Below are 21,652 nucleotides of genomic sequence, written 5' to 3' on the forward strand. Positions count from 1 at the left end.
AGACAAGTGGGTTCTGGATGTGGTTTTAAGAGGTTACAAATTCCATTTTCATACCCTGCCAAGGCCAAGCGGATGGCCAGACCTTCCAAAACATCAGTGGACAGAGGTCTTAAACAAGGTGGAAGCTCTTTTGGCTATGAAAGCCATATAACTGGTTCCACTTTCAGAGATGGGACAAGGTTTTTACTCAAGGCTCTTTCTAGTCCTCAGGAAGCAAAACTCATGGAGACCCATTCTGGATCTGTCAGTCTTGAACACCTTTCTAGAGATTCCAAAATTCAAGATGCTTACTCTACAGCAGCTACTTCCAATGCTATCCAAAGATGCGTGGATGGTAACTTTGGATTTAAAGGAGGCATATTTACACATTCCCATCAGGCAGGAACGCAGAAAATACCTCAGGTTCAAGGCCGGATCGAGGCACTTTCAATTCTCTGCGCTACCCTTTGGATTGTCTACTGCGCCCAGGGTCTTCACCAAATGCCTGGCTCCAGTAGTAGCTTACTGCAGACTCAAGGGAATTCAAGTTTACCCTTATCTGGACGATTGTCTAATTCAGGCAGACAGCAAGGATGTCTTACTCCAGCATCTAGAGTTTGTACAGAACCTCCTCAAGTTCCTGGGATTCTCTGTAAACATAAAAAAAGTCAAATTTGACACCCTCACAGCAGATAACTTTTCTGGGTGCTCTTCTAAACACCATGACCCAGATGGCATTTCTGACATCCGAAAAACAATTACAGCTAGCTTCAACTTTCAAACCTTGGCAACTTTAACTCCGCTATCTGCAAGGAGATTCCTGCAGGCTTTGGGTTACATGGCATCCTGCATCCTTCTCGTACCATATGCAAGACTACACATGAGGAAAATACAGTGTATGGTCTCAGCATTGCTACAGTTTAGACGTACTGATCTCCGTCCTGCCTTGCCTTCAAAAGGAATTTCTTTGGTGGTCCAGGGCATGCACTCTAAACAAAGGGAAACCCTTCTGTCTGCCTCCTGCCACTCAGATTCTAACCACGGACGCCTCGGATTATGCTTGGGGAGCCCATTTTTAGGGCAACTTGTCTGCAGGGCCTTTGGACAAAGGATCAGAAGCACCTGCATATCAATTTAAAGGAAATGTTAGCCATTCAGAAAGCTCTAATGGCCTTCAGGAATCTTCTACAACCAGGACAACTACTAATACGGACAGACAACACCACAGTTATGTGGTACATAAACAAGCAAGGGGGACCTCATTCCTACCCCCTTTGCAGACTAGCCATGGATCTATGGAACACAGCTCTAGCTTGCAATCTGGACCTTCAAGCTTAGTTTCTACCAGGGAAGCAAAACTTCCTGGCAGACAGTCTGAGCAGAAACCTTTCGGATCCACACGAGTGGATGCTGGACACCAAAATATTCAGGATGATAACAGCAGTCTGGGGATGTCCTCACATAGACCTCTTTACATCCCATCTCAATCATCAACTACAGAATTTTTGCACCAGGACTTTTCACAAAGAAGCTTGGAAAGTGGATGCCCTATCATTCAGTTGGAGGAACCTCTCGGAATATGCCTTTCCGCCTCTTCCTCTTCTTCCACGGGTATTATTAAAGATAAAAAAGGACAAGCCCAAGATGATAATCTTGCTGGCCCCAAATTGGCCTCGACAATTTTGGTACCCAACTCTAAAAAACCTGTGTCTGGAGCCCCCTTGGGTTTTACCTCAGTCTCCGAACCTTCTGTCCCAACATCAGGGTCAGGTTCTACACTCTCATGTCAGAACTCTCAGCCTGGCGGCCTGGTTAAACGAGGGCCTTTGATTTCTTCTTTCCTACCCAAGTAGGTTATGGATGTCATTTTAGAAGCTAGACGTCCTAGCACTAGAAAATCTTATGCAGGAAAATGGAAAAGATTTTGTTCCTGGATGCAGGCTCAGGATTCTGATCCTCTTCTTCCGAACATTCCTTCAATTTTACTTTGACAGATCTCTTACATAAGGGTCTCTCTTTCTCTTCCATTAAGATACATGCCTCTGCTATTTCTGCTCATTATAATACAGACCCTCCAATCTTTTCCCATCAGCTCATGAGACCAGTTTCTCAGAGGAGCTAAGAATTTAAGACCTCCTAGATCTCCTCCCATTCCTGCTTGGGATCTCAACTATGTTTTGGAAAAACTAACCTTGCTTCCTTTTGAGCCTGCTGCCTCTTCTGACATCAAGTTTTTATCTTGGAAGACAGCTATCCTGTTGGCCCTAACCTCTGCCAGGAGAGTTTCAAGAGTTGCAAGCTCTTATGGCTGTGGAACCTTATATTATTTTTCATCAAGACAGGGTGTCTTTGAGGATTAATCCTACCTTCATGCCTAAGGTGGTTTCCAAAGTGGCTTTAAATCAAACTATCCACTTGCCAACTTTTTCTCCCACTCCTCAAATAAAGGGGAAAGGATCTTACATTCCTTGGATGTACACAGACAACTACGTTTTTACCTGGACAGAACCAAGGACAACAGAAAGTCAGAACAATTGTTTGTTTCTTATGCTTCAAGTTCCCAAGGTAAAGCCATTTCAAAACAGACCATTTCTAAATGGATTGCTCATGGAATCAGATTTTGTTATTCACACCGTGGAAAGCAAATCCCAGGGAGTATACTGACTCATTCCACCAGAGCTGCTGCCACTTCTGCGGCCTTCCTCAGGGGAGTTCCTACCAAAGACATTTTGGAAGCTGCAACTTGGAGTTCAGTGCATACTTTTTCTAAGCACTACAATCTACCTCTCTACTCTAAGTCTAGGGCAGGCTTTGCCTCTGCAGTCTTGCAGGGCCTTTTAGCTGCCCCTCCTTCTTTATGACCACCTCCCTTTCTTTCAGCTTTGGGATTCTACCCTACAGTCATGACTGCAACAGTGAAACATGATGAACATAGTAAAGTTGTGTACACCTACCATAAATGTAGATGTTTGAGTGTCTTCACTGTTGCAGTCTGGGTTTCCCTCCCTCCTGTCCCCTCTTATTTTTACTTTTGTGTGGTTCCTTTTTTCACCATTCTTCTGAGGTGTATTTGCAAAGGATATGGGACCTTTCTCATTTTGGGACTCCTGACATCTGGGGCAAGAAAAACTGGAGAAGATGGAGTCGGCTGTCAGCTTTGTACTCCTGGCGCTCCGTCCGGGAGCATGGTTGAACAGCCGACGCCGGACCCAGACGTTGGGATTCTGGCCGACCGAGGACTGCCTGACGGCAGGGGAGAACCCTACAGTCATGACTGCAACAGTGAAGAAACTCTAACATCTACATTTATGGTAGGTGTACACAACTGTACTTTGCATACACTAGATGTACATAGACAGTTGCGTTTTTACCTGCACAGGACCAAAGACGTTCGTAAGGCTGATCAACTGTTTGTGTCATTTGCTCCTTCATCCATGGGAAAACCTATATCCAAAGTGACACTGGCTAACTGGATTTGTCAATGTATTTCTCAGGCTTATAAGGCATCGGGCAAAACAACCCCATTTAAAATTCGTGCACATTCCACATGGTCCATCACAACTTCTGCAGCCTTCTGGTCCAGGATGCCGTTGGACGACATATGTTCAGCAGCCACTTGGTCTTCTGCTCATACATTTATTTCTCATTATAAGCTGGACATGATATCTAGAAGCAGGGCGTCCTTTGGCTCCGCGGTGCTTCGGAATATCCTTCCATAGACCACCCAGGTTTCTTTGTTTAGGTAGCTGGGGACTCTGTCCCACAGGTTGCAGAACAAATGAAGTAACTACTTCAGATTTAGAAGTTAGTACTCACCATAACGTTCCATCTGAGTAGGTACTTCATTTGTCTGCAACCATCCCCCCCCCCCCTGCCATCCCCCTAACCTGTATCGGGTTTCTAGGATCTTTTATGATTCTTGAGAATATCTGAACCTGTTTATTACAGGTTTTTCAGGTGATACAGCAAAACCGATCTGAGGTAGTGTGGTGGTGACAGGGGATTGTGGGTAGAGGGGAGGAGCTAGGAGCTCGGATCTTGAAGCTTGGAAAGCTGCCGGTCGGATCCGAGACCCACAGGTTGCAGACAAATGAAGTACCTACTCAGGTGGAACGTTATGGTGAGTACATAACTTCTAAATTTCTTGAGCAGTCTGATATTCAGCCAGCATTTTCTTCATTTTGACCTCTGATTTTTGCAGTTTTATCAACTCATCTGAATATCTGTTTAAAGCTTCTCTTGTTTGAGTTGATAAACTGCACTAGTGGTTCATGTATTTTACTCGGCTTGGAGTACATTTGACTTATTGTTTCCTCTAGGTTAGTGGAAGTCAGGTCTTGCAAGCCCTATTTGCTGAACAGCTGCAGAAGTCTTCCCATTCAGTGTTTTCTTCCTTGCCTTTTGTGATTGATTTTCTTTCAGTTTCTCTGAATTTCTTTTTTACTGGCATCCAGACAGTTCATTTACTAGCCAGTTACTGAAGTTTGTCTCTCTCTCTTCTGAGTTTCTGTTTTCACACTGGGGGAGGTTGAAATTAAGGTTTTCCTCAATGTGCAGGCATCTTGTAAGTCCCATATTTCCCCATTTCAAAGCAGCCTCCAATCTCCACCCTCTATTCCATAAGTTTCTCTCATCTCTACCTTTCACAGTACTATCAATAGCTTTACACAAGCCCTGCATGGATTTTAATCATCATCTTCTACTTCGTCAGTTCTAAACCGCAAAGTAACATTTTTTTAACATTTACATTACTACCAGGAAATAAATGTTGCACAGATAGATATCCTTTTTATCACACGGTTCCAGAAATTTTATCAGTTCCTCAGATTTATAGGTTCCCTATATGTTTAAGACTGAATTTCTTGAGCTTTAACTCCAAAATAGTTGGCAAATTGTCCCGTACAATAGTATCTGTCTCTTTTTGTTCTTATTCTCACAGTTTGCTTTCTGTTCTTTTTCAAAACAGTTTTACTTGGTTTGTTTCTGCTTTCTTTTCTTTTTTTTTTTTTTTTTTGTCACTGCAGCATAAATTTTAACTGCTGCATCTTCTGTTGCCCCAAAATAGGACTCTAAAAATAATTTGCTGTTTTCCTCTCTTACTTTCTGTTACTGCTGCATAAGTTTTAACTACTGCATTCTTTGCTGCCACATCACCTGGTTCCTTCTCCATATAATTTTTTCGGAAGTACTGAGAAGATGCTGTGCCATCTCATCCCATGAAACAGATCTGTCACCTGGATCATCACACTCAATTATTTTCAACAGAATGTCATCCGCAAGCAGGGTTGCCAGACGTCCCTATTTGGGCGGGACTGTCCCGAGATCAGCAGCCTGATCCCGAGTCCCGCCCTGCCGGTTTAAATCCTGGCCAGCCTCCGCTTTGTTTGTTTTTTGATTGTCCCGTATACCTGGCATACGGGCCAATCAAAAATTGCTAAATACAGAGCTTCTTGTGTTCCGCATTAAACACGAGAAGCTCCGTGTTTAGCGATATTTGATTGGCCCATATGCCGGTATACGGGCCAATCAAAAATCGCTAAAACGGAGCTTCTCGTGTTGAATGCGGAACTGCAATGCATTAAACACGAGAAGCTCCGTGTTTAGTGCAGAGCTACTGAGTGAGCTCAGGAGCTCAGTTCTTTAATGTGGAACTCTGTTCCGCATTAAAGACCTTTTTTTTTTTGTCTTCACTTGCCGTGAGAGACCTTCTTTTTTGTCCCTACCTGGGGTGCTGGAAATCTGGCAACCCTGTCCGCAAGCCTGCCTGACACCAGTTTAGTTGTCTGTAACAGTCAAATGTACTCTCTGCCTTTCTCCATTGAGACAGCTAAATATTGCTTATTTGTATAATCTGCTATACAGGAGTCTTTATCTGCTCTCTGATTCTCCAAATTCTTATTTTTCTACCTCCAAACTCTCCATAGTTTTTCCTCTTGTCCATGCTGCTTCTGTTATTTCTTTTCCTTTCTGCGATACCAGCCCTCCTGTTCAATCTAAGAGCTGCAAAGAGGAAAAAGTAGGGGAAGTTCTCTGGTGCTCTGGCCAGATTTCCCCTTGTGGTATAAATACCACCTTGGCTGTGCTCTGAAAAGAGGTCACAAGCCTAGTGGGAAGTACCAGGTCAACAAAGTATAAATAAATAAAATGGAAGACCAAAAACAATAATAAGTCGAGCATATAAGGCAGTATTAGATTTGAGGAGATAATGTTATATAGAATTAAAAACATGTAATGAACAACTCAGTAGAGATAGAGAGATGATCAGTGGTGGAACTAAGTCTTATCTCTAAATATTCAACTAATATAGAAAAATTAGAATTTTTGAATTAAAATATTTGCAGAAATATTTTTATACCTGTTTTAATTTCTCCAAATCTTTTGGGTTTGTAATACCGTCAAAAGTCAAAATAGGATTAAAGTTTGTGAAATTAGTATTGTTTGTCTTTGATCTCAGCCCAAAGTGCTCTTCACAGCACCCGCATTGTGCCCAGTAATGACTCCTCCTGCAGTCCATATGGGGTTACATGTATTGGTAACGTATCTAAATATGATTGTAGATTCTTTCTTTTTTATAAGACCCATTGCTCCTGCTACTATTGGAACTGTCTGGGTATCTTTCTTCCTCATTGCTCTCATTTCTGCCTGCAGATCCTGATATTTTATGACTTTGTGTCTCAGTACGACACTGTAGTCACTGGGTTTGGTGATTTCAGTGATCAATGCTACTTTTGTCTTCTTTTCATGGACCACTATGTCCGGTATTCTAGCATCTGTCTTTTGAACTGTTGGTAATGGGTGATCCCATGTGACATAAACTTCATCATTTTCTGTGATGCTTTGTGGCTCATGTTTCCAGTGTTTTTCGGCCACTTCAGTACTACAATGTTTGCACAATCCCCAGTGCAACAGTCGTGCCACATTATCATGCCTTTCAGTATACAGTCCTCCTGCCGTTAGTATGTCACAACCAGCAACAAGGTGGGCAACTGTTTCCAATCCTGTTTTATAAAACCTACATTTGTCTGTTTCTCCCACATGTTCAATGGACTTTATCTCCAAATATGCAACTAAATATAGAAAAATTAGAATTTTTGCATGAAAGTATTTGCAAAAATATTTTTATAGGTTCATAGGTAGGTACTAGGCTATTGGCCATAGCCTATACAAGCCTAGCCAAAAATGTACCCTGGCTTCCGCCACCCAAGAAAATTATTTTCCTGTACCCCTGTCGAGCAGAACCACAGAAGTGATCCCCGGGGTGAATTTCCTATTACCCATCCAATCATCAAGATTTTTCATGAAGAGTGCTAATGAGGAGCTCTGTTTGACATAGGTAGTCTGTTCCAGAGTATGGGAAGTCTCTGGGACAGGAATCTATCCCTCCAGCATGTTCTGTTTATTGTGGTGACAAGGTTTAAGTCCCTAGAGCGTGTAGCTCGGAGGGATTGGGATTTCTTTAAGTGGAGTATGTCCAACAGCTCTGGGTTTGACATAGCTTTGTATGTTAGGCAGAGATCGCCTCTGAGTAGGCAATATGCGACAGAGTAAAGCTGGAGTTTTTTGAGACTGTCTGCGTAAGGCATCTGTTTGAGGCCAGTAATCCTCTTTGTGAGGTATTTTTGCGGCCTTTCCAGTTGTTGTAGATGTCTTGTGAGGTACATACCAAAAGGGGTGTTGTACTCTATAATGGGTCTAATGAGTGATGAGTAGAGGGGAACAATGACCTCTCTTTTTTTCTGGATGAGAAACCTTTTGTGATGAGGTGTTGTATGTAGAAGGATTTCCTGACCACTTTGGCGATGTGATTATCAAAGGAGAGACTACTGTCCACCTGTGTCCCAAGGTCTCTTATCACACTTTCGGTGTTAAGTAGACTACTGCCTATGTGGTAGTTCATGGGTACAGAATTTTTACCAAAGGGGATGACAGTGCACTTTTTGGCATTGAGATTGAGACCACGTCTTTGACACCAGGCATCTGTCTCAGTGAGGCCCTTTTGTAGGATGTCCACATAGTTAGGAGTTTCAATTATGTCATCTGCAAATTTAGTTATCCAAAGACCTTCTGTGTTGGCCTGTACTTCAGAGAAGTAGATACCAAACAGGAGAGGACCCAGGACTGAACCCTGTGGTACTCCACTTGTCACTGGTCTGAAGTCTGATTTGGAGTCTGCTACTTTCACAGTGTGGGTTCTTTCAGTAAGCCAGTTGGCAACCCATCTTGTGGCATAGTGATTTATACCTACTTTAGTGAGTTTGTCTATAATTCCAGAGTGGGGGGATGGTGTTGAACGCCTTGGCGAGATCAAGATAGGCTGTGTGAACCACCTTACCCTCATTCATAGCCTTGGTGACTACTTCAAAGAAGTCTATCAGGTTTAGGAGACATGATCTGCCTTTTACAAAACCAAACTGTGAGGGGTCCAGGGTTTGGAGATCTCCAATGTCTTGGTTTATGAGTTCCATGATGATACGTTCCATGGCCTTGCAGACGGGGCTCGTCAGGCTAATGGGGCGGTAGTTCCCGGGGTCTGTTGTGGCCCCTCATTTGTGGAGCGGGATAACTGTCGCAGTGCGCCATTCAATGGGCACAAAGCCTGAGGTGAGGCTATGATTGAACATGGTACTTAGGTGGGGTGCCATTTCATTCTGTAGTTCATGTAGAAGGCAGCCTGGGATGTTGTCAGGTCCCATGGATGCTGTGTTCTTGGCTTTGGAGAGTGAAGTTTTTACCTGTGCAGCTGTGATTACAAGAACTTTGCATTCTTCCGGTATAAAGATGGGCCCTTTAGGGGGTGAGAGGGGGGTAAAGTTAGCACTGAACCTATCTGCCAGGATGTTGGCAATATCAGTTGGTTCTGTATATTTAGTGTCATTGTGCTATAACTCAGAGCATATCTGAGTGTTGCCATTGAGATTTTTAACATAGCTATAGAATGCTTTGTGGTTGTCTTTAGAATCAGTGGCAATTTTGTTTTCATAACTAGCTTTGGAGGATTTTATGAGGGATCTCAGCTTCTTAGTGAGGCTGACCAGGGAGTTCCTCCAATCGTGGGATTTTACTCTTTTTTGCAACAGTTTCTTTCTTCTGTTGTAGAGTTTGTTTATGGCAGAAGACCACCAGATTGGCTTCCTTTTTTTGGAGGATAGCATCTTGGTTCTCTTAGGGATAGCATGATCCCTGCACTCGTGTAAGCGCTTATAAAGTGCATTTGTGTAGGATTCAGCAGTCGTACCTCTATTGTCCATCTGCATGGGTGTCATGAGGTTTGCCACTTCTGTCTTAAGAAGCGTGAAGTTGGCTTTGGAGAAATTTTTCACGGTTGTTTTCCTAATGGGGGGGTGGGAGCGGGATGTGGATGTCTAGGGTGATTAGCTTGTGGTCGGATCTGACCAACAAGGAGCTGACCTCTGGTGTGGAACACCGGTCACCCATGTTGGTGATGACCAGGTCTAGGATATTGCTGCCTCTGGTGGGGCTGTGGATAAGTTGATCCAAAGCGTTGGAATTGATGATTTCCAGAAAACGTTGAGCAAAAGAGTTGGTACATGAGTAGTTTTCCCAGTTAATGGTAAGGTAGTTGAAATCACCCATTATTAGAGGGTTGGGTTGTACCTTAATATTTTCCAGTGTATCAAGAAAAGAGGAGTGGGAATCCTGGGACATGGTGGGGGGCTCTGTAGCAAGCTACAATCTGGATTGCGGTTTTAACCAGAGTTAGTTGAACTTGGATAATCTCTGATGCATTATGCTGAGCAACTAGCTTGGAGGTGTGGATATCCTTAATGAATATGGACACGCCTCCACCTTTAGTGTTTAGGTCCGGGTTTGGTGGCCAAAAGGTGTGGTATGAATTATAACCTGGTAATGCAGGCTGTATCCCTATGAGGCAGGGCAGGTTATATCCCTATGAGGCTTAAAAATGTCCTCGCAGAAAACAGGCATATGTTGGGGAAGTGATGGTTCTTGAGAGTATGTATTCTGTTATTAAATTGAGCAATGTGGTGACTCTTACTCTTAGATGAGGCTTTAATTCCTGCACAGAGGTGTTATTGCCGCTCTTGTAAAATAATGAAGTGAAAGTGTTATCTGCAGTGTTAATAGCAGCTTAGAAAGACGTAACCAGAAAATGGAAAACAAAGATAACTCATTAATAAGAGCTAAAAACAATGATGAGATAAAAATATGAAACTGAGAATTATTAGTGTTCAGAAACTAAACTCCTTGGTGAAAAAAATCATTATATTGGATTCTGTAATGGAAATTAAGCTTGAGGATGGTATTGGCATGAAACAGAGCACTTCCGTTTAATATAGCAGGCAGTAATGCAAGGTATGAAATTAATGGTCTACTTGTTAAAATTTGTAATTTAGTGATGATAAAACAGTGTGGTCCCTAGTTTATTCCTGATTTCAAATTGTGTTGTAAATAGTTGACTTGCGTGTTTAAATGTTTTTGTTTAAGGAATAATGTTAAAATAATTCAGAGAACAGGCCCAAATGGAATTGTTCATGTAATACATGGGTTCACATGCTTAACAAGGTTGAGTTAAATGTAATAGCTGATTGTAAGACATGAGGCTAGTTCATTATTATTATTATTATTATCATTTATTATTATTGTTATGTAACTGCGGTGGTGGTGCTGCGGTAGCGTTGTCGCCTCATAGTTAGACGTTGCCCGTTCGATTCTCAGTTAGAGCGTCTTCTGTGTGGCGACATGCGTCAATGGGCGTTCCTTCGTTGAAGGTTGTGCATTAGGCCCGGCAAGCCAGTACGTAAAAATCTACTGCCCATCATTAGCAGACCAGAGTTCCTCTGTGGCGACCCCTAACCGGGAAAAGCCGAAAGACAAAGCAATTATTGTTGTTATTATAAAAAAATAGTTAAGAATGGTTGTACCAACGATTAGTGTTTAAGTAGTAAGTGTACCTTGCACTAGGGATTGCATAGAATGTCAAACTCAGAATGTTGTATAGAATAAAATGCGCTTAAAAAATGTGTGTGTGTCTCTGTGTGTGTGTGTGTGTGTATATATATATATATATATATATATATATATATATATATATATATATATATTAGTCAAAGCTAACTTTCAAATATCACTTGCACTGAGTTTGGATGTGCAGAAGATGGAGAAATAGGTAAAGCTATATCTTTCATATCAGGTGTCAACAAAGTCTAGTAAATGTTTAGATTTTGTACTGAGCGAACAGTTGTGGAACATGGGATTTCCACTGAATTTGTTCCATTGTGTGGAATTAACTCATAAAATTTTGCACTTTTTAGTTTGTTTTAGAATTTGTTTGGCACTGAATCCAGGTAATGCACAAACTACTAAGACTTTAAAGACTGGTCACTATTTCAATAATGCAGCTTGAGTTAAATATACATACAGGGAGAGCTCAAATTGTAGACAGCAATGACTTTCGTGTCAGGTAATCATGTGCCCCTCAGTCTAAATGCAGCTTATTACCTTGTTGTATGTACATGCATTTTTTTGCCTTATTTAATGTTTTGCTTATGAAGCAATGAAACATATAGTTTTTGTAGTTATTATTAATTAGACTTTACAGATGGCTGTACTTCTTGTCTCTTCCCAGGATGGTCAAGCCAGTATCTGCCACTCACTACCACTTTCTTGAGAACTTGATAAATGAATTGGCACAAGGTCTCTTTTCAGCTGTAACCCAGGCCTTGTGACGATAAATATAGAAAGAAAACATCAGTATAAGATGCAAATTCAGGACCATTGAATGTAAATTATCCCATTTAAAAGCTAAGAACTGTAATAAAAAGTTCTAGCTATAGTCATAAAGTATATCGGCACCGGTGTAGAGCTTCACACATCATGGAATGCAGTATGAAGCACTTTGTGAATCATAAAAGTACAGGGTCATGCACCATTGTGAAAGGACAGTAACCCAAGCACAGTTATCTGTGCAAATGAACCCACCTTTCCTGTTGTATTCAATTTACAAACTCTGTAATACTTTTGCACATACTGGTTCCCACAGTGTAAATTTATGGAGACAAGTGATGTACAAACAACTTTTGTAGCATAGACTATATTTTAAATGGCTAAACATGCATGCTATTGACAAAAATGTATGATTTATTTGTTTCACTTTTGCAGTGAAATACTAACAGATGATCTATTTTAGGTACCGGAAGCACAGAATTCAAATTGAGATGCAGTCAGCAGCCGTCACATGACAGATCAGAGTTATATCACCCAACAGAAAGCATGCAGCAATATTTTCAGCCTGTGAAAGGCTACAGTAAGCTTAATGCCACTCCAGTAATTAAGCATTACTCAGGACGTGACCACAGCAAGAGCTCTGAATGTGACAATGGAACATCTTCATTACATCGCCCAACAGAAAAACTGAAGCAGTGTGCGCAGCCTTTGGATATCTGTGACAACCTTCATACCAGTTCTGTGGCACTACAATCAAAAGATAAATGCAGCATGGACTGTGAAAGTGACAGTGCAACATCTCCAGGATATCACCCGACTGAGGACATGCAGCAGTGTGCTCATCCTGTGAAGAACTATGACAAGGTTCATCGCACTCCTGGACCTCTGCTTTCCTCGGAGGATAACTGCAGCCAAAGCTCTGACTCTGACAATGGAACATCTCCAGAACATCACCTGACAGAGAACCTGCAGCAGTGTGCTCAGCCTGTGAAGGGATACAAACTTCATGTCAGTCATGTAAACCCTATAGAACAGCTTTACCGCAGCAAGACCTCTGAATGTGACACAAGTTTTACTGTACAAAGTCCAGGAGTACATCCGAGATCTCGCCCATGGAAGAAACAGTATAAATGTACAGAATGCAATAAGTGTTTCACATGCCTTAGTAGTCTTCAGTACCATTATGCCATTCACACGGGAGACAGACCATATAACTGTAGTGAATGTGGTAAAGGCTTTTCAAGCAAGGGAAAACTAAAATCCCATCAGAAGTGTCACATGGGGAATAAACCATACAAATGTGATGAATGTGATAAGTCTTTCGCATGGGTCAGTAATCTTCATACTCATCGGGCCACACACACAGGTGCAAAACCATATAAATGCACTGAATGCAGCAAGTCTTTTAAACAAAAGGCACATCTAAAATACCATCAGAACTGTCATGCAGGGATAAAACAGTATAAATGTCCTGAATGCAGTAAATCTTTTGCACATCTCTGTAGCCTTCAAAGGCATGTTGTCATTCACACAGGAGAAAAGCCATATAAATGTACTGAATGTGGTAAAAGTTATATACAGCTCAGTGGACTTCGAAAGCATCAGATTGTCCATACAGGACAGAGACCATATAAATGTACTGAATGCAGTAAGTGCTTCTCAACTGTCAGTACTCTACAGCAGCATCAAACCCTTCACTCGGGTGAGAAACCGTATAAATGTACTGAATGCAGTAAATGCTTTGCATTTAAGGGATACCTAACGCGTCACCAGAGCTGTCACACAGGGAATAAACCATATAAATGTCCTGACTGCAGTAAATGTTTTACGCGAAAGGAACACTTAAAACTCCATCAGCGGTATCACATGGGGAGTAATAAAACAAACACTAAGGACGACTAATGTAGGGATATGAAATGGGAAGAAGTAATGGCCATAGAAATTCAGACAAAATTAAAAAAACATTCCTAACTGGAAAACCCTAGGCCCAGAAGCAGTACCTAACTTCTGGCTAAAGGTATTATTATTTTTACATAAAGATTTAGCCCTAAGTAAGAATTACTTTTTTGTGCATTCGGGACAAATACCAGCCTGGTTAACAGCAGGAAAAAAATGATACACTTCCTGAGTGAAACTGCAGTCCATTCTAAGTTCTATAGACCAATAACCTACCTTCTGACAATATGCAAATTATATACTAGAACTGATGCAGACAAAGTTTGTAGTCATTTAGAAAACAATTCAATTATGGCAACAGAACAAAAAAGTAACAAAGTCATATGAAGCAAAAGATCATTTGTAGCTAAATAAAACCAAAACAAAGAGGTGAAAAAGGGGAAGAATCCATGTATGGCATGAATAGATTACAAGAAAATATATGTCAGCATCCCACGTTCATGAATAAAGAACTGCTTACAGATGTACAAAACACACCCTGCATTGATCAATTATATTAATGACCATGAAGCAAACTGCTTTGAAGTTAAGTAGTGACAAAGTGCAAATTATTATCCCAAAGATAAGAATTCAAAGGGTGATAGTCCATGGTGATTCTTCATCACCTCTGCTATTTTGTCTTGCCCATAACCCATTTATCTGCCTTACTTAACAGATTAGGCTATAGTTACAGTTTGGCTCCCCCAAAACCAGCATTTGTCTAAAGACTTTTCATCTACTTTTTGTGGAAGACTTGAAACTGTATAGCTTGTCAGTGAGGATTTGAAAGCACAACTTGAAGTGGTTAAAACTTTCTCAAATGATCTGTGAATGTCTTGATAAATGTGCAAAATTTGAAGGAGGAAAGCTGCAGTACCAAGAGGAAATCAACCTAGGATAGTAATGTGATGTAAGGGAACTTGAGCAGAAGGAGAGTATAAATATTTTGGAATAGATGGACTGCAATAAAACATGAACAAATGAAAATAAAGCTCTTTAAGGAATACTTCAGAAGATGAAAACTAATATTGAAAATGGCTTTGACATCTAGGAGGAAAACTCAAAAGCTATAAATCTATTTGATCTTGTTCTAACCTACACTTTTGGGGTGATTAACCCCAAAAAGTATTGGATCAAACCAGCATGAAAACATGCAAATGCTTTATGCTTAAGTGATTATATAAAAAAATCATTGTATATCAAGGCTATGTATTGTTCTCTTTGAAGGAGGTATGGGCCTCCTCAGAATTGATTGCATATATAAATCTGCAGTTGTGGGAATGCATATGTATCTCCTCACCTCATCAGATCCAAAAGTAGTGAACGTTTTATAATATGAAAAAGTCTTAAGATGACCTCTTTGCTTTGTTTAGCAGAAACATTTCGGTATCAAATGGGAATGGAAATCAAACCAGAACTAGACGGCAGCTGAATGTGCCTAAAACACAAAAGAATGTAAGGAAAAGGATCAGACTAGTAAGAAAAAATTGGAAAAGCCACAAGTGTAGTGGCAAGGACAGAGATCCCCTGGAACAACTTCATTTTGACCAAGATTTGATGCAAGAATGGTTAAGGAGAGGTGAAGTGAAACCAAGAGATGAAAGGCTAATAATGGTTGCCCAGGAAGTGTTTTACATATACATTGGTTTACAAAGTTCATTGAAAATGTCTGAGAAAGACAGATGCAGCTTATGAAAAGCAGAACTGGATATAGTCACATATCTTGTTGCTGGGTGTTATATAGTCTTGGCTAAGGGTCAGTATACTGAACGGCACAACAATGTGGCAAAACTGTTCCATTGTAGAAGTAGAGAGTCATTGAAAACATGATCCCCAAACCATTACAGAGAATGATGACATTATAACACATGCGAGTACCCGTTACCAACAGTTCAAAAACAGATGAGAGAAAACCAGATACAATAGTCCATGAAGAAAAGACAAAACTAGCATTGATCATTGAAATTGCTTACATCCAGTCATTGCAGTATTCATCCAAACACAGTCAAAATACCAGGATTTGCCACCATCAGAAATGAGAGCAATGTGGAAGAAAAAAAAATCTGACTGTTCTAATAGTAGCAGTAGGAGCAACAGGTCTAACAAAATTTAGGAACATACTTAAATATGTCACCAGACTGCGGTGGTGGTGCTGCGGTAGCGTTGTCGCCTCACAGTAAGACGTCCTGTTCGATTCTCAGCTAGTGGGTCTTCTGTGTGGAGACGTGCGTGAATGGGCGTACCTTCGTTGAAGGTTGTGCGTCAGGGCAGGCAATTCGGCATGTAAAAATCAACTGCCAATCATTAGCGGACCGGAGTTCCGCTGTGGTGACCCCTAACCAAAACCCCAAAAAGCCGAAAGACACCAGCTTAAATATGTCACCAATACATGTAACCCCGAATGAATTGTAGACAGAGACAATTCTGGGCACATTACAGTTTCTGATTAATATAGTCTTGATTAACAGAAAAAACTGAAACAGTGCTAATTTGATGAACTCTAATCATACCCTGACTTAGGAATGAGGTCTAGTCTTGTCATAATATTAGAAACCCAAAACATTTGGAGAAATTAAAAAGCAATAAACCATACAAATGTACGGAATGTAGTAGGTGTTTCACAGAGAAGGAGCACTTAAATTTACATCAGACCTCTACACGTATATCTGCCTTAACATCTAGGATTGACGTTCAAGTTGTAATTAAAATAGAATTTGTGTTGTCCAATAATAAAATAAAAACGTTGCTAGTAGAAGAGTTGGGAAGGATACAGAGAAATATAAATAAAAATTGTAAAACAATTCATTGATGACCCATTTTTTTTTTTTTTTTTGGAAACTGTGAAAGAAAATATTAACACCACCCAAAATAAAAAAAAGTTTGGAAATCCTGGAGAAAAAGGATCCTGTTAAACATGAGGATGTCAAGTAGATGACCGGAGGAAAAACTGCCAGAATAGTTAATACATAGGATGCCAAATAGAATGAGGTAAAATCCGGGGAAACTGAAACAAAATTAAGAAAGACTTCTAAAATACTAAAGCCCTGGCTGAAATGCTATACCCACCAACGTATGCATAGCCCGGGATGAAATGCTACACCCACCAACATATGGATAAACTGTATTGATATAGCTGCACCATGATTAACCCTCAGTAAAAAAAATGGCTTCTTATGTGCACATCTTGAGCAGATGCTAGCATGGCTAACGATGGGAAATGTTATACTTCTCCCAAAATGCGAATCTGCAGCCTACCGTAAGAACTGTTGACCAGTAATTTACTTTCCAAAAATCATGTACATTGTGTACTACAACGGATGCTGAATTTAAAGTTTAGATAAACATGTAATAAAATCATATGGAACCAACAATCATCTGTTACTAAACAAAGCTTTTATAGAGAGGTATAGTGTAAATATTCAGTAATGTGTTTTCGAGAATTATTTTTTTCATTGTTATTGCTGTATTGCCTTGCTTCCAACACATTAAGCTTTTTACCTAAAAGACAAGGCTATGGCTACAAGTTGACTACAAAGAAACACTCTTGCTAAATGACCTCTTAGCTCTTTTTTTTTTTTTTTTTTTTTTTTTTTAAACTATGCAGATCATTTAACAAGTAAACTAAAGTACAACTGTAAAGGGTTAAAACTTCTTCAGATGAGCAAAGAATGACATTTGGCCTTGATTAATGTCTCAAAACAACATTTGCAACAGGGAAACTGAAAGCATCAAGAAAGTGCTATCCTAGGCAAGGAAAGCAGCATGAAAAAATGCAATAAGGAATGTGTAAATATCAGGGTATAGGTGAAGGGTTGTTGCCACATGAACAAATTAGAATACAGTTTATTAAGGAATATTAAGAAAACAAAAATAGATACTGGAAACTGACTTGACTTCCAGAATGATTCAAGTCCGTTTCCCCTCACTGTTCTTCCCTACAGCTTTCACATAATTGACTCGCCCCAAACAGTGTTGAAGCAGTTGCACAGGAAAACAACAAAGTTGCATATGAAACGGTATACAAAAAGCATTGCATAGCAAAATCATATGCCTCGGTCTGAAGATGACACGGGCCTTTTTGAAACTGAATTTATGTAGGTCTACAAATTGTCATACTGAATACCCATTTGCTAACATCATCTTATCCAAACTTAGAAAAGCTTTAAATTGTTAAGAGAAGTCTGAGAACATGTCCTTACTTAGAATAACAGAAGTACTTTAGAAGGGTATGAGTGTGGAAATCAACTCAGGAGTACAAAGAAAATATGTAACATCAGAAAGTACTAAAACCTAAAGAAAGAATATAAAAATATTTATCAAAAAATATAAAATTAGAAAGCCCAAGATTATCCTGACAGGTGTTGACCAAGATTTGATGCCTGAAAAGCTAATGAGAGTATAATTTAAAATTAAAAGTTGAAAGGCTAATAATGGCAGAGCAAGACAATTGACTGCATGCATGGTCTATTCAAAATGTCTATAGAAAACCTGGGAAAGACGGAAACATGTAGGTTTCACGGTATAGGGCTGGAAACAGTTGCACATGTTGCTGGTTGTGGCTTGGCTACAGATGAGGACATGTATACTGAAAGCCATAAAATATGGCAAGATTGTTACAATGCAGACAGTTGTAAGTATTAAAATATACATGTCTGAGAAGCATTAGCAGCATGAATCACAAAGAGTTATTAAAATTGTAGTAATGATCACATCAGGACTGTCCAGTATCAAAAGTTAAGAACATAGAAGCAAGATAATCAGATGTTGTATCTGATGAAGAAACAGGACAAACAACGTTAATTATTGAAATGGATACACACAATGACTACACCATTGGTCTCTAACTCGACAGGACAGATGCATCCCATTAATCAAAGCTTTGTACAAATCCAGCCTGCTTTCATTAAAAGTCTGATCCTGTTGTTTATCCAAATCATAGAGACAAATACAAGATTGGATTGTCTGTAGCAGCTCCTATCTCTAATTAACTTACCTTCTTAGCACAGGTTTCCATAGTTATCTTGATTATCTTAACAGTGCAATAGCAGAAGTATATGGATTACAAGCACTTCTGCTAGTGGTCTGCTTTTACAAGCACTTCTGCTAGTGGTCTGCTTTTACAAGCACTTCTGCTATTGATCTGCTTGAGTTCAAGAAAGTTGCAGTATGAGAGTGGTTACCCCACAAAGCAATCTCATACTTCTGCTTGTTTTATTTCATTTCCCAAGTGACTTTTTGCTTGTCTGTACAAGGTGCAAATCACTTGGTGTATGAAGCAGCATACTTCATATATTAAGTGATTCACTCGCTTGGTTTATAAAATATAGAGTAGTATGAACCACCCAATTGTCTGTCTGTGTGCGTGTCTGTCTGTGTGCGTGTCTGTCTGTGTGCGTGTCTGTCTGTGTGCGTGTCTGTCTGTGTGCGTGTCTGTCTGTGTGCGTGTCTGTCTGTGTGCGTGTCTGTCTGTGTGCGTGTCTGTCTGTGTGCGTGTGTCTGTCTGTGTGCGTGTGTCTGTCTGTGTGCGTGTGTCTGTCTGTGTGCGTGTGTCTGTCTGTGTGCGTGTGTCTGTCTGTGTGCGCGTGTCTGTCTGTGTGCGCGTGTCTGTCTGTGTGCGCGTGTCTGTCTGTGTGCGTGTCTCTGTCTCTCTCTCTCTGTCTCTCTCTGTGTGTGTGTGTGTGTGTGTGTGTGTGTGTGTGTGTGTGTGTGTGTGTGTGTGTGTCTATTTTCATAGGTAAATACTAGGCTAGCTGCCCTTAAGGGCCATTTTGAGCCTAGCCCCTTTCTATTTTTTGTGATTGTCCTTACCCATCCCATGGTTTGATAATTGTATATAGTACCCTGACTTTTGTTTAGAATGCCTGATTGATTCTGATATTTTTAAGTCGCTATTCGTTTAGCATTTGGATCAGCAGACTCAGCCTCATCCAGCCCCTGGGCCCAAGCCCCTTGAGTTCAAGACTGGTGGGCTGCTGTGTGTGTTGCGTACTTAACAATGTGAAGTTATAAAATATCAGGACCTGGGAGCAAAAAAACTAAAGCTATTTGGAGCAAGGATACCTAGATAGTTCCAGTAGTAATTAGAGCATCAAGCTAACAAAAAATAATTTCCATTCACGAATAATTGTGTTATCAATACAGGTAACTCCGTAAGAACTGCAGAAGGAGGTATTTCTGGGTCCATTGTGAGTACTGAGCAGGGTTGCCCTTTGCATACATCAAAGACTGAAACAGTATTAATTTCATGAACTTTAGCTGTGCTCAGACTTTGAAATGAAGCCCATTCCTGTTAACAATATTAAAAAAATCAACATTTGTCAAAATTAGTGAACCCTTATGAATGTATTGAATGGAGGAAGCATTTCCCTTCACTATTTAGTGTTTGCCATAAACTTGCTGACACCAGAGAGAACCCATATAAGTTTACTGAATGCAGTAAATGTTTCCTACATCTTAGATGTCCTCAGTAGCATCATTCTCTGCACACGTGAGCTGAAGTGACAAGATGAGAATCAGAAAATGAAAGTGCCAAAAAAAAAAAACAGTATAAAGAAAAAGACCTGAAGAAAAGAAATGAAAACTGGAAAGACCACAATTGACTATAGAGAACTTCTGTAACAGCCAAATGTTGATCAAGATTTGACACACAAATGGGTAAAGAGAGGTGGATTTAAAGAAGAAGATGAATGCCTAGCAATGGCAACCCAGAATAGTGGGTTATGTACATGCCTGCTTACAAAGTCTAAAGAAAAAGTGGCACAAACAGACAAATGTAGGTTCTGCATTACAGAGCTGCAAACAATATTGCTTTTCCTGGTTGCAGTAGACTCGTAGGTGACTGTCTTTTTACTGAAAGACAAATAATGTGCCAAGTCTGTTGTACTGGGGATTGTATTGCCTTATGTACTGAGGTTCACAAAGTCGTAAAATACCAGGATTTGTATGCACAAACGAGAGCTCCATGAGATAAAGGCATCCAGACTGTTTCAACAGTAGTAGGAGTAAGTGGGCTAATAAAGTAATTTTTGTGTATATTTAAATGCACTTCCCATGCATCTAACCCCATATCAACTGCAGAAGGAGACCGTTCTGGGTCCATTGCTGGCACTGGGAAAAACACTTCTGGCCAACACCAAAGACAAGTAATACTAATTTTATAAACAGTAATCAAACCCTGGCTAAGGAATGGGGTCCATTCCCATCACAATATTAGAAACCCAAAACATATGGAAAAATTAGAAGCGTAAACAATCATATAAATTTACTGAAAGTAGTAAGTGCTTTGCACACAAGAATGATCTGCTACAGTATCAGAAACTCATAGTAAAGAATAAAGAAAACTGACCAAAAGAAAAGAGAACACAACAATATATCCCACAGTTACAGTGGAATACATAGACAACTGGACTAGCTGCATGTTAATAAAGAGCTACACATGAATGGCTAAGGAGAAGGGCATTTTAACCAAAAATAAAATGTTTGGCATGGTAACTCTGTATAGTGAACTACATATATTATGGTTCATAAAATCTATCAAAAAGTATAAGATAAATGCAAATTTAGGTTCTACACTGCAAAACTTACACAGCCTGTTGCAGGCTGCACTATGCTTATGGCTGAGGATATGTATCCGATCTATATCTTGTGTGGGGCAGGTGTCCCAGGTGCAAAGAGTTAGGGGGGATCAGTCAGGATGTGTATCAGCATTTCTGAATGCCAATGCAGAAATGCATTTCAGTGCTTCTTCTGTGGTAAGTTGTAGCAAGCCGCTTGGTACAGTTCTTAAAAGCAAGAATGTTTTAATTGAGTTTTTCTTGCTCAACAGCTTGGAGTTTGAGTGGGCAGAGGTGGGAGATGAATCAGGCTTGGAATGCCAAAATTGAGGGATTAACAGTTTTTTTTTTTTTTTTCTACACAACTTAAGAGATGAGGGGCATCAGGACATCAGAGTGGAGACCAGCAGCAGGCAGTAGGATGAGCCAACTATGGTTTTGATCTCTTATTGAAAGGCACTGCAGTGTGCTAAGGCTGTTAA

At 40.2% G+C, this 21,652-nt stretch overlaps 1 protein-coding gene across 1 annotated transcript in view; it reads left to right on the forward strand.

The window, feature by feature from the left end:
* The window catches only part of LOC122814381, a 498,155-nt gene that overhangs the window by 235,870 nt on the left and 240,633 nt on the right, over window positions 1-21,652 (forward strand). The window contains exon 5 of the mRNA XM_044086965.1: window positions 12,146-13,582. Within this exon, the coding sequence (XP_043942900.1) occupies window positions 12,146-13,582 (1,437 nt within the window). The remainder of the gene's footprint in view (window positions 1-12,145; window positions 13,583-21,652) is intronic.

The sequence above is a fragment of the Protopterus annectens genome, chromosome 10.part0, assembly GCF_019279795.1.
Source record: "Protopterus annectens isolate FY-2018-M chromosome 10.part0, PAN1.0, whole genome shotgun sequence".
NCBI lineage: Eukaryota > Metazoa > Chordata > Ceratodontiformes > Protopteridae > Protopterus > Protopterus annectens.